At 30.1% G+C, this 13,742-nt stretch overlaps 2 protein-coding genes across 2 annotated transcripts; both read right to left on the reverse strand.

The window, feature by feature from the left end:
* Window positions 1-894: 894 nt before the first annotated feature.
* On the reverse strand, window positions 895-5,336 carry LOC127250408 (ATP-dependent Clp protease ATP-binding subunit CLPT2, chloroplastic-like). The gene is made up of 5 exons (XM_051273690.1): window positions 5,053-5,336; window positions 3,653-3,691; window positions 3,388-3,497; window positions 3,017-3,196; window positions 895-1,238 (listed from the first exon to the last, which is right to left on the reverse strand). The coding sequence occupies exons 1-5, from the start codon at window positions 5,277-5,279 to the stop codon at window positions 1,081-1,083; spliced, it is 714 nt and encodes a 237-aa protein (XP_051129647.1). The 5' UTR covers window positions 5,280-5,336; the 3' UTR covers window positions 895-1,080.
* Window positions 5,337-6,414: 1,078 nt separating this feature from the next.
* LOC127250687 (thioredoxin-like 3-2, chloroplastic) lies at window positions 6,415-10,505 on the reverse strand. Its single transcript, XM_051274087.1, has 5 exons — window positions 9,953-10,505; window positions 8,332-8,406; window positions 7,706-7,772; window positions 6,954-6,971; window positions 6,415-6,877 (listed from the first exon to the last, which is right to left on the reverse strand). The coding sequence occupies exons 1-5, from the start codon at window positions 10,270-10,272 to the stop codon at window positions 6,773-6,775; spliced, it is 585 nt and encodes a 194-aa protein (XP_051130044.1). The 5' UTR covers window positions 10,273-10,505; the 3' UTR covers window positions 6,415-6,772.
* Between the last annotated feature and the right edge of the window lie 3,237 nt (window positions 10,506-13,742).

The following is a 13,742-nucleotide window of genomic DNA, read 5'->3' on the forward strand; positions in this document are numbered from 1 at the left end:
AGTTATACAGGATATTTTTAATATTAATTTCAAAAATATAAAACATAAATATAACATTTATAGGCGTACATAAACAGCAACTAATATTAAAAAAATAATACGCAAAAAGTAAAATATAAACTATTAATATTTTATTTTAAATTAATTTTAAACCAAAACGAAATAATACTAAGATTGAATTGATTTATATAATTATATATATATGAAAGAAAATAAATAAAACATAGGTCAAATTAATTTCAATTGTTAGTCTCATACCCAGTTTTAGTTAATGGACTCATACTAAGGCCCAAAACCAACTCAAAAGTTTGAGTTCTTTGATTAAATTTGAAAATTTTTTATTTGAATTTGATATTAAAATAATATATCACACAATTTTTTTTTTTAATAAAAAATTGTCAAAAACTAAAAATACAGATAAATTTGAAATAAAGAAACATATCATAATACCATATCCTATTCTGGATTAATATTAATATTAATATTAAGTAATTTATTATATTTTTAAAATAATTTTAATCTAATAATATTAAAAAAAAAAAAAAAAACACATTAATTTGATTGAATCCAATTTAATTTACTGTATGCAATACACTGTAATGGACAAAACTAACAAGACACAATAATTAAATTTTGACACAATAATTAAATTTTGAGGTAATAATTTCAATTCAGATTAAGATTGAATGATTTTACTAATTAAAAAAAATTCAAACCTACCATCGTCAACTCTAGATAAAATGTAAGAATTTTTTTCTTTTAATTAATATTTGCAGAAACCACAGTTATTAAAAATATAATAATAATAAAATCAAAAAAATAAACTCCCTCCGGCCCACAAGAAGTCTGTCATTTGATTTTTGCATCATTGTAGTTAATATTAATCGACAAATATTATTGTATATTTGTATTATAAGAGAGTAGTGGAACAGAGGGAGTAGATATATTGTGTAAAACTCTTGTGACGAATGCAAAGAGAGCAGTGTATGACCATTACTGCAAATTTGCATTGTAGATTATGTTCAAATTTTGAGAATATCGTCGCAAACAATAGCTAAATTTCAACCTGCAAAGAAACTTTTATATCTCCACAAATCCAGGTTTAGATATCAAAGAATGCAGGACTTTAGCTTGATCTTCGTCGAATCCGAAAGCTGCTAAGATTTTATGGCCGGGCGAGTCTTCTTGGTGCCACAATCCGAGGAGGAGATGTGTCGTCGTAATTTCTTCACCATCGCCTACATTCTCGAAAAAAAAAAAAAATCACACAGTTTCGAGAAGAGTAATAACTATGATCACCATAAGAGTTTCACAGAAGAAACATCGAAACATTAGAAATACGACAGTGTTCAAAATCTAAGCAGCAAGATATCGACAGAAGTCTGAGAATTGCAAAAACATGACTATGAATGATTTCAATTAAACATATTGAAACTGAAAATGAAAACAAACAAGAGAGCTGAAAATAGAAGAAAAACAAAGGACAATCTAAGATTCTCGATATGAATCGAGCCAAGCATGATCCTCCAACTTAGTGGAGATCTGATTCCCCTAAACTGAAAATTCAATATTTGAATATGCAATTAACATCAACTGAGAAGCTTAAGGTTTGTTTGCTTTGTGAAAATTTTCCGATACATTTCCCCAAAAAATTAATATATTATTGACATTCATTTTTTCATATTATCTGTGCAATTTTTTATAGCTCACATAAAGAAAATTTAATTCAAACCAAAATACAAAACAAACAAACCAATAGTGTGTTTTTGTGTTTTGATATTTTCTATGTGAAGTATGGAGAATTTTTTAGATAATATAAAAATGAAGAGAGTGTGTAATATATTAATTTTCTGGGGGAAATGTGTTGAAAATTTTTGTTAAAAGAACAAAGCCCAAGAATCTTCATAATACGCTGTCAATGGCACATTACACCAACAGACCAAAAGGTAGGTCTCAAGACACAAATCTCACTAGGAAAAATCGTAACAGATGGCCATGAATCAACCATGTGTATGAGAGTAAAATGCTTCGCTAGCTTGTTCCAATTAATCGTAGGATTGATTTGGAATTGAAAATGAATTTTAAATAAATGGATTTGAAATACTTCGTAATTGAAACCAATCATTTGATTGCATAAAGTATTTAAGATGTTATGACTTAGCGTTATCAAAAAGAATTTATTCGAATCAAAAGAAATAGAGTACCACAGATGAAAACCAATTTGCTCTGTAATCAAAACTTAAATAATGACCGTCTAACCTAACATGACCTATAGATGCTCCCTATATATAGGCGGACTTACTGGTCAAGCCCAACTCATAATCAACAATTAAACAATAAATAAAATAATAAGAGAAATAATAAGGAATAAAATAATAATTATCGTAAGTGAGTATGGTGCTTCTCCCCCTTTTAAATATAGACTTTCACTTTACCCAACTCCATAACATAAGATGACACAATATAAAAAGTATTTGAAACCTTTAAGAGGGGTGGATTTGTAATCCACATCCAATTTTGAAGATTTGAAATCCATGGAATTGCCAAACAAAACTAAGGAATTTGATTGAATCATTTGAAATACTCTTTCCGTCCGCCAAATTTACTCTCACTTTTCTTTTTAGTTTGTCCGCTAAATTTAGCTACTTAGTAATTTTGGCAAAATTAACAAATCAATATATAACTATTATCTTCCATTGACATTTATTGTAAATAAATGTTACTGCCTGAGTTACGTTCTCTCTCCTCATTTTCTTTAATTCTTTCTAAAATTTCAAAATACCCCCGACTACCCTTTTACTTTTATCACTTTTTCAATTAAATATTCATTTTTTTTTAATCTCCGTGTCGGACAAATGCTCTAATTTTACCGAACAGAGGGAGTACTTTCAATCCAAATTGCTCCAACCAAATAGGGCCTAAGAATACTATTTTTAAACAGAAATTGTTCAAATTTAGGAGATCTATAGCCAAGAAGTTATGCATGATATTGACCGGCCATAAAGTAATATCTCACCAGATTTGATCTTTTCATCAATAGCCCAATCAATGGCCTTTTGAACTTCTTCAGTCAGTGGAGGATGCTCAGGACTGAAGTAGTACATATCAGGCTTTCCCCGCAGCTTTGAAATTTCATCGCGCACTTTGAGAAGAGTAATTCCACTTGCTCGCAATAATTTCGAAGCAAAACTGGTTCCTGGCAATAAAAATCACAAGATATAAATCTTAATTCTCTCAAACAAGTATGCATTTACATTGATGGCTTTGATCAATCAATCAATTAATTAATAAAAACAACTGCAAATTTCCATGAAAGATATGAAATTGTATCAGCTAACAAAGTGCAACCAATTAAACAATACTCCAGTAAGAGAAACTTTTTTTTACCCTCGATCAAAATCCCCATTAGTAAAGCTTCTGTGCCTGTTGTCGGAGATTTGAGCTTCCTTGCTTCCAATTCCGCCATTGCAAAAGACTTAATTGCCTTTGATGACCATCTAAATTTCACTCAACCGAATCGAACACCACAACCCCGTGCACAAGGCACCAAGAAATACATATGCCGTGAACAACTAACAATTGTTGAATCAAATTCCAAAGTTCCCGAATTGGAGAGGAATAGACATTTTATAGATATAAAATTGGAACTCACTTGGGAATCTTGTCAGTGCCACCAACTTTGTCGGGATTTCTGCAAGTTTTCATCTATAAAATCAATGACTTAGCACATAATACCACTTTCTTCATTCATATACGCAGAATTTAAACTCCATTTAAACAAAATGTTGTATTAATTTGTCTTTGAGGGATAGATGTATGTTTATGCATATATGGATTTAATATGAAGCATCAAAAGAAGTCAAAGGTAGAAGAATAAACATAGACTGAATACTTTGTTGTATCAGCCCTTACGCATTCTCCGAATACAGGTGTTGCATGGCTGTCGTCAGCTCGTGATAACAAGCGGATCTTTCATGAGATCTAATCCTCCCCGACTCAACGAGTAGCAATGGCCGGCCCAGGGCTCGAGGGCGAGCTTTCTTTATTGTTGAGGGTAAAAATGATGTGCCATATATCTTATTTTTCACTCATTCCAGCTAATTCACATCTTCAATTGCCAAAACTTCTGTAGCTAAGGGTGTTTGGACGCATTTTGGGTAGGTTTGCATTTAAATTTTTTTGGGTAAAATAGTATATTAGATATGAATTGTTTGACCGGAATATATATTTTGCAGATTAAATAGTGCCAAAATGAGATCAAAACACAAACAATGAAACAAAAATAAATAAAAAATCACATCATACAGCATTAGCTATGAATTGTTCAATTCAAATAGTTAGACACTTTAGAAACTTTTGGTACTATTATTAAAATCCCATTTCAAAATATCACATCAAAATACTATTTAAACAAAAACTCAAATCAAAACCCCATTTCAAATCAATTTCAAATATTTTAAAAACTCCAAACCTTCAATCTAAGTAAAGATCAAAAGAATATCCCCAAATTTTCGTTGAAAACATTACATCGAACATCTATTTATGTCATATCAAATACTATTTCAATACAAAGATTTAGACACTTCAAAACTTTTGACACTATTATTAGTATATTTTTAAAAAAGCATCACATCAAATAATATGACATTTTTATATTTCCAAATAGTTCTAAAGCTCCAAACCTTCTATCTATCGAGATTCTCCAAATCAAAAAAATAATTGTGTCAAAGTTTCAAATTAATACCAAACATATAAACCAGATCACTATTTCTATGCAGATGTGATTTATTCATCTTATTACCTAAACAAATTTCGCTCTGAGGTTAACATAAAAATCACTTACAATCACATTTCACATTACACTAACATCTGAGATCTTCTCAGCAGGCATAAATGGTTAGGTTATCAGAAATTTACGAAGAAAAATCCAAGAATAGAGTTTACCCATGGGTAACACCCTTACGGCTAAACAACTTCTCAAACAATCAAGCATCAATGCTAAAATTAACAGCAATTAGATAACGAAAAATGATTAGGTTATCAGAAATTTACGCTGCGGGAAGACTGAACGAAATTGTAGCATTAACGCGAGGGCGCTCTTTGTGGAAATTCCTAAGATTCGAAGAATGGAGTGACAACACGGCCGTGGGAATAGACCCCAGCCATTGGCTTCTTAGACCTCCATGTACTGCCAAAGGCTTTCCTGTGGATCTACTGGAGTCTAATTGGTTGTGTTTGAGTGTAATTACGGAAGTTGCGGAGAGCGCGCGAGCTGCCATGGTCGCGAGGCAGGAAGGAAGGAGCGGAGACTTCAGTAGTGAATTGAACTACGGATAGCAGTGATGAACGGGGAACACGGAGCCGATGTGATGGGCTGAGGCCGTAGAATGGGCCCAAGCCCAATTTGACAAACATTCATGAAAGTTAATAAAATAATATAAAATAAAATAATTTTTTTTATATTAAACACATAAAAATTATTTTTTGTTAAATATTATAATACTTATTTATATTTATATTTATATTGCATCAAATAAATACTTATTTATATAAATATTTATATTTATATTTATATTTTTTAATTTCAGAACATATTCAAAACTTAAATTTTTAGAATATACATCATTCTTTTATTATAAAAGTTACATTTACTTTAGACGCGATTTTAAAAAATAATAATATTTTCATTATAATTAATAGTTAAAAATAGTGTAAAAATAATTTTATTTTATTTTTTGGTGTAAAATAATAAATTGATGATAAAATAAAGATCCTCAGTAGAAAAAATGGAATATATAATTACTAAAAAAAATAAAAATAATACTACTAATTTGTAATTGAACTCATTCCTATAAATATACTTTTTGATTTTTAAAGTAACAGTATGTAAGTAATTTATATAAAAATTAAAAATATTTTAATATTAATGTATAATTATTTTTATTATAATACGAAAGTATTGTTTAAAATAGTAATAAAAAATAATTGGGACAGAATAAATTTATAAACTAAAAGTCAATAAAAATAAACAAAACATTATTTCTTTAAATATTTTTATAATTTTTATATATCTTATAAAAAGAAATATCTATAACTATAAATACTAAATAAATACATTTTTTTAGAATTTGTGGTATTTTTTTTTATTAATTATTAAAAATGTGAAAAAGTTTTGGAAAATTAAGATATTAAGTAGATGAAGTAGTATTTATTATTTTTTATACAATAAAGTTTTACATAATATAATATATATGCATAATTAATATAGATTAATTTATAGAAATAAAAAATTTTATATATTAAATATAGGCAAAATAACATATGCAATTTTCATAAATCGCAAATAACTTTTTATGTTATTTTAATATATAAATATATTTGAGCAAGATAAAAAAAAAAAAATAGAAATAGATATGAGTATGTAGACTGATAATTCATTTTTTGAAAATTTCCTAACAGAATTGTGAATCTCCCTGAAGTCTAAACATACAATACTCACTAACCAAGATCTATTCCTCCCCTGTTATTGACAATCCCTTGCTCTTTTTTCCATGTAAAAATTAGTAACAATTACAGTAAAAATAAAACAAAAATAAAACAAAAATAAAAATAAAAATTACCAAAATCCTTAGCTCAACGACGCCGAAAATCGGCTGCTGTGTAGCTGTAGAACGACGAGAGGCACAACAAGTTGTTTTGTTCGAGCGTAGAATGTCCACGGCTCTGCGGTCATCGACTTTTCTGAGTATTGTTGGGGAAACAGAAATGGTAATTACATGCCATCTTCATTATCGATCATTTCTCGAACTTCATTCACCACGAAATGTGCTTTGTGGCCTCCGATCACCTCTGCCTGTTTCTTACCATCCTTCCAAAGCTGTCGAAAAAAATATGTAGCTGTATAATTTGAAGATTTATAAACTTGAAAAAACAGGCTATTGAAGTAGGTTTACCTGTATTGTCGGCATCTTCTGCTCGCATTTGTGTCCAATTTATATATATATATATGTGCAGAAAAAATTGAAAGATGAAAATAAGTTACAGGTGCAAACTGAAAGGTAAAGGAAATTCTTGTAGCGAATGAAGCGAAGTGTTGCTTATTGTTACTTTTATTACACAAGATTAAAAAAAAAGAAACGAAGGGATGTTTGTTTTGTGAGATTCTCGGAAAATAAAATTTTTATCAGAGGTATAAAGAATTATGTAGGAAATATAAAATAACGAATGTATGTAGTGTATTAAGTTTTTTCAAAAAAACGTGTGGGAAAAAATTTGAAAGAACAAAGCCGAGAAAAATAAACCCAAAAAGTCATTTTCTATACATAAACTCCGTATAGAACATGAAGTCCAGCGACTATTTTCTACGAAAAAAAAAAATTTGAATCGAAAACGGCCAAAAACATCTTAAAACACAAGAAAACATTCCCCCATAGTGACGAAAAAGAGGAATCCAAAGAAAGTGTGTTTTGTGTTTTCAAATTTATTTCTTTCGACAATAACATAAATTCGTTCTTTTAAAAACCTTCAAATCATATACTTATTTTTCATTTAAAATATCATACTCAAATCTTATTTTTCATTCAATACATCACATTCAATACCTATTTTAAATATAAAAATAGCATCCAAAATGTATTTTCGATTCAAACTTTTACTATTAAAAATAAAGAGACATTTTAATTGTGGAGAAGGATTAGCTACTCACAGTGACCCCAGCACGAACAACAAGTTTATGGGGAACATTATTGACATCAACGGAGAAAAACCTTACACTGCAAAAACAGCATCAGAATTAACAAATTTCAATATTAGCTTGAACCTTTATTTGAAAGGATGACATATCTAATTAGCATCAGTATATATATATATATATATATGAATGAAATTCAGAACATCATTCTATCTAGTCGGGGAGTACAACATTTCACTTTCTAAACAAGAAGTAAATACCTGCTGAGATACATACTCACTACACAGAAAATATCACCCTCGACACAATGTGTAAATTCGATAAAACATGAACTATGTTTGAATAGAGTTCTTCAATTGATGTTTCATAATTACCCAAAAAAAAAAGAAAAAAGAATGGTGATCCCAAGTAAAAATCGTTTTTGGACACCAGCTTCTGTAAAATTCAAAGGTTTAATCAACACGATACCTCTGAAATGCACCGGTAGAAATGTAGGAGAAAATAAATTGCTGAACCAAAGATAAGATCTTCGATCACAAGTAAAAGTGAAGCTCAACAAGAAAAGGGCCAAAATATGATACCCTTTGTAGATTAGATTGTTGAGCAATGGAAGAAAGAAAAATTTCATTTCTATGGCTGACCTGGGATAGTAATCTGCAGCTAATTTTTCCAGCTTCGGCTTCAAATATATACACTTACGGCACCAGCTTGCCATCCTACAAATTCAAATGCTTATCAAGCTCGGCCAAACCACACAAATAGAAATAAAAATACAGAAACTACACTCAGCATCTGAAGTTGCCAGGTAAAAAATAAAGTCGATCATTCATATCGTGTTCCAAATACTTCCCTGTTTCAAAATTCCAAAGGAATTGTTTTTTTTTTTTTTTTCAGGAGCAAAGTGCTTAAACTGGAACTTAACTTAAGATTGATTGCCTGACTATTCGAGCATTTTTCCAAGAAAAAATTCAAACAATCTTTACTGCCTCAATACACCTTCATTTTCAAAACAAGCAGAGAATTATTGTGAACTCAATTAACTAAATCGTTCACTTTCTATTGAGTCAAGTTAACAGTCACTACGATCTAAGAGTTTAATATCTTTCTGATTATTGTTGCCATTAACACCTTCAGTTGGGGGCGAAGTTCACACGGGTATAGTTCCTCCAGCATCAATTCTGTGATCAAGAAAAGGCCTATGGTCTTCAAATAATAAAAGTGACCCGATAACAAAATGTTTGTTTATGTCCGGAAATAACATTCTACATTTTTTTGGTGTTTGTGTTTCGGTTGTTCATGAACAAAGTACCCAAATATGTTTGTTAACCCTAAACCAGTACTAATATTAAATGCACAAATTGTAAATCATGCTTTTGCACAATGTAATCTAATGTAAGATAGTGTTTCCTTCGAAGAAACAGAACAATATCTAAAAACTTATCTTAAATCTGAAAAAGGGATTGGATCATGTACTGCATTTATTTCAGAAGTGTACTATTGAGTGATATAAAAGAAATCTATTGAACTATATACAAGATATTTAAAACCATATAAAAGAATTAGCACCGTGTTAAGTTATAAATTATTAAGCTATATGAAATGACACAAAAGTAAAAACTGTCGAACTATACAATAAAACTATTGAACTACAGTGTAAATATATTGGACGCTTATATGTTATAACAAATTTTTTGAACTATATAAGAAATCTGAAGATCAATTCTGCTGATCAGCATTAGTTTTGTAAGCGATGGAGCTACAATGCTTGAGAGTTCTAGTGACCAGTTTCAGAAAAAGCAAGATGATGGGCACAAATTGAGATAGATAATCACAATTGAGCACAAGATTCAGATGGTTTAAAAAAATTCAAATCGAAAACATCGGAAAAATCAAAGACACACCAAAACAAACAAACACCCTATGTATCTGAAATTTTCATAAGAACACTTATTATCTTCATGATCTCCTCCCTACAATTATTCCTTTTTGAGAACATACAATCCGAAAGAATAAGAGTAAACACATATTTGGAATTAAAAGGCAACAGAATTCACAAGATACACACAAATCAGCTAAAACTCAAATAACAAACACACAATTGTACGGAAATCCACCATTATTAGATTATGCCAAGCAAAGCAACTAACCCTAGGCAAAACCTAACAAGAACTCAGGCGAAAGCAACAAATGAAACAAACCTAGCCGTGCAATGTAAAGGAATATATATATATATATATATGTATTTATATACAAAGGACTTGCCACAAAATGATTACTGATTCTTCGAGCTGTTGCGCCTCAGCTACGACTCGATCGAACTGAGATTCACTGGAAATCGGCTCCAAGTCCACAGAAATCGGATTATCCTCGGAAGTCTGCTGGGCAATCGGGCCGACTTCATCGTAACTGCTACTGCGCAATACTAATATCCGAGTTTCAATGCGATGGAAACTACGTCGGGAACTGAAATTCAATTGACAACGAAAACTGGGGGGTTTTCTCGTTCGATCAATATAACTGTATCGATTATCCGTCAACGGGACTCCTGATTTTGGGGCTTTAACAGCTCTCAGAATTTCCATAACTGTAAAAATGTACAATTCTATTTGTTGAATCCGGGGAATTCTGAGAAGGAATTAGGTGGCCACAGCGATTAATTCGAAGAATATGCAAAGGATGAGGAATTGGAAACAAGATTTGGGCGTTTAAAGCCCAACTACTGGACCGCCATTTGATTCGACAAAAGGCCTTCAACAATGGCTGCTGCCATGGAATCGATGTGAGCCCAGACAAAACCAATTGGAACTTTCAAACATAGAATTCAATAATAGCCTCTGTTCAGACTGAAATTATCCTGATTATATACACATGTGTTCAAAAATCAACTGAATTATATTTGGAGAAAATTCTCGATATTTGAGTGTATATACAAAATAAAAAATAATAAAAAAAAAAAAAAAACCGAAAGTACTCCAAAAAATTTCTTATGGAAAGTGTTGAGAAAGAGATCCAATTTTGGGGACAATATATAAACAATCTCCCAAAATTTGCATATGCATATGGCGACGCTCGAATTCAAGACCTAGCCAAACTCTAAAGAATTAAAATTAATATAAAGAACTGAAAAAATAAAGTGCAACAAAAGTAAAGCTAAAGACCTAACATTAACTAGATAAATATATATGCAGGGTAAATTGATTTTTTTTTTTCGAATCTAAATTTTTTTATCATATTAGTCTCGTAATTGGAGCATGTCGCAAACTACTCTCCTAATTGAAAAATTTTCACACTTTTATTCATCCGGCGCCAGAGATGCCTACGTGGCACCCGTATAGCTCGGGGAGGACATGTGTCCGTCAAATCAACGACACATGGGCGGATACGTAGATTTTTTTTTAAAAAAATATTTATTTATTTTGTCTTTTTTGTAAAAATTAAAAATTTTCAAGAAATATTTTGAAAATTAAAAATAAAGTAAAAATAAAAATTTATATATCCGTCAGATGTCGCTGACTTGGCGGACACGTGTCCTTCAACGAGCCACATGGCATCTTCGGCGCTGGAAGACTAAAATTATAAAAAAATAAATAAAAATAAAAATAAAAATAAAAATTCACTTACAGTACTAGTTTGCGACAAACTCCAACTATGAAACTAAAATGATAAAAGAAGTCTAGTTGTGAAACTAAAAAATTAATTTTAAAAATGATAAAATATTTTGCGTAGTGAATCTAGTGTGCAAATGTGTATCCTAATGTTTGTTTATAGCCCCTGAAACTATGAACAACCTCTCTCTCTTCCGCTTCTTAGTTTGTAGGGATTGGTTCTTTCAACTTCTCTATTATGTCCTCGTTGGTCAAGTCTGTTCTCAGTCATATCTTATGTTTAATCCTATGTCCATTAATTGTCATTGATCTCTTCTAAACGTGGATTTTTTTAGTGGTGTAGAGACTGAACCACCAAGAGGACCGAATAATCATAAAGACCCGAACACATTGAGAGATAGTCCTCCCGAGGAGATCTTGGGGTTTAGAGAAATCCCGGGGATTAGACCGTTACGAGAGCTGGAAGCTGGTGGCCTTGAGAACTAATGCCGACTTGAGGGCCAAGGGCTAAGCGGCCTTGAGAACGGGAGTTCTTTGGAGGCCGAATTGCCATTAGGGGCCAGACCGTCGCGAGGGCTAGGCAGTCTTTAAGGTCGAATTATCCTAAGGACTTATGATTTTTCGAGACTCTGCATCTTTGTAAATCTGTTTACCAAAATTTTTGAAAAACGAGAAGAAAGAGTTTTTATCTTCTCCGAGTAAGGACTAGCCTTGGACCCAGACGGAAGGGGCGCCCACCCAGGGCCCACGGTAAATAAGGGACCTGATATATATTTATATTATACATTTATAACATTTATATGTAAAATATATTTGATATATGTAATTATAAAGGATAGTAGTTTGATAGTGCACTCACAAATTTTTAATATTGAAATCTTGAGTTCAAATCTTATATGTCTAAAAAATTTAGAAATATATTTTTATATTATTTTTTATCTAAAAATATTAGAAAATTATTTTATTTAATTATTTATATTTTATTATAAATAAAAAATTTTATTTATATATATTTAGGGGTACATTTTTTTTTGAGATGCCCACAGTGGAGAGTGTGTTTGTTTGAGGATTTGAATTTTGAGTTAATATTTGAATAGTAAAAATTTTGAATTAAAATAGTGATATGACGTAGACGTTGATTTGATGTTTTGAATATAAAATTGATTTTTAATATAATATAAAAATAAAAAATAAGTGTTTGATTTGATATTTTTTTTAAAAAAAAATAAATAGTAATTTTGAGATAGAATCCCACAACCGAACACACCCTAAGGGTGTATTCTTACATGTGGGTCCCTGGCCATGGCGAATCCTAGTCCTCGTCCTTTGGGCCCCTTTTGCACATGCATGAGGACTTGAGTGTTTGAGGGCTGATTTGTCACGGGGACTAAGGTACCCATGCTCTGTTTTATCTGGTTTTTTTGGATTTGGATTCAACAATTACATTAAATAATCAAATTTTCATTGCTTTTAAGGATTTATTTTGGTTTTTATTTTGATTTAAAAATTTTATTTCAATTTTAATTTAATTATTCTCTCGTTCAAACTAAATGTATTTATTTTAATTTTCGTATGTCCCCTAAAAATTATTTATTTTTTATTATAGTAGAGTAATATATATATATATGTATATATAAATATTCTTAATTATTACAAAAAATATTTATTTCTTTATACTTGTAAAGAGAAAAATATCAATATTATTTTATACATTTATACTAACTAACAAAATATTATTATCTTTTAATCTATTTTTTTAAAAAAAAAATAAATATATATTTTATGTCATGACGGAGGGAGTACAATATTTTGTAAAAGAAATTAATATGTTTTTATGGTAAGTTTATGGTTTGGATTCAATTTTTTATTATGTAGTCTTCACATATCCAAAAAATAATTATTGTTTTTCTCGTCGATATACAATCTTTACAAATTTTGTATATAGACGATGACGAATGAGTGGAGGTGAGACTTAGAAAAAAAAAAAAAAAAAAAAGAAGAAAAAGGTCAATATCATGTTGGTTGACGTCATGCAACACTTAATGCTAATATGGTTTCTTAAAATTTAGGCAAGATTATTTGTAAAATTCGATCGGTTCATACTCTGTTCGTCCAAGCAAAAAGTATACATTTATTTTGGACACAGAGTTTAAAAAATAATAGTAGTTTAATTATAGTGGGTAGGTAAAAGTAGTATAATGGCATTTTTGCATTTATTTTTTTGATATAAAAGTAATGATGTGATGTAAAGTAGAGATATTTGTGTAAAAAAAATATATATTTAATGAAATGATTACTTTGTAATTGGACATCCCAAAATAGAAATATATATACTTTCTAGCTAGATGGGTGGAGTATTATTCTTTTGTCCGATAAGGGAGTTTCACATAATTTTTAAAAGATTTTGTACAATATTTTTTTAAAAAACAATGAAAAACTATACAATT

The sequence above is a fragment of the Andrographis paniculata genome, unplaced genomic scaffold (assembly GCF_009805555.1).
Source record: "Andrographis paniculata isolate CXL003 unplaced genomic scaffold, ASM980555v1 Contig37END, whole genome shotgun sequence".
NCBI classification, from domain to species: domain Eukaryota; kingdom Viridiplantae; phylum Streptophyta; class Magnoliopsida; order Lamiales; family Acanthaceae; genus Andrographis; species Andrographis paniculata.

What these genes read in the sequence shown, in the direction of transcription:
- LOC127250408 (XM_051273690.1), bottom strand. Translation starts at nt 5,279, where the DNA reads ATGGCAGCTCGCGCGCTCTCCGCAACTTCCGTAATTACACTCAAACAC. An exon ending in GGCACTGACAAGATTCCCAA is followed by an intron (nt 3,498 to 3,652) that starts GTGAGTTCCAAT and finishes AGTGAAATTTAG; the next exon opens with ATGGTCATCAAAGGCAATTA. An exon ending in TGATGAAAAGATCAAATCTG is followed by an intron (nt 1,239 to 3,016) that starts GTGAGATATTAC and finishes TCGAGAATGTAG; the next exon opens with GCGATGGTGAAGAAATTACG.
- LOC127250687 (XM_051274087.1), bottom strand. Translation starts at nt 10,272, where the DNA reads ATGGAAATTCTGAGAGCTGTTAAAGCCCCAAAATCAGGAGTCCCGTTG. An exon ending in GAATCAGTAATCATTTTGTG is followed by an intron (nt 8,407 to 9,952) that starts GCAAGTCCTTTG and finishes TTGAATTTGTAG; the next exon opens with GATGGCAAGCTGGTGCCGTA. An exon ending in GCTGCAGATTACTATCCCAG is followed by an intron (nt 7,773 to 8,331) that starts GTCAGCCATAGA and finishes CTGTTTTTGCAG; the next exon opens with TGTAAGGTTTTTCTCCGTTG.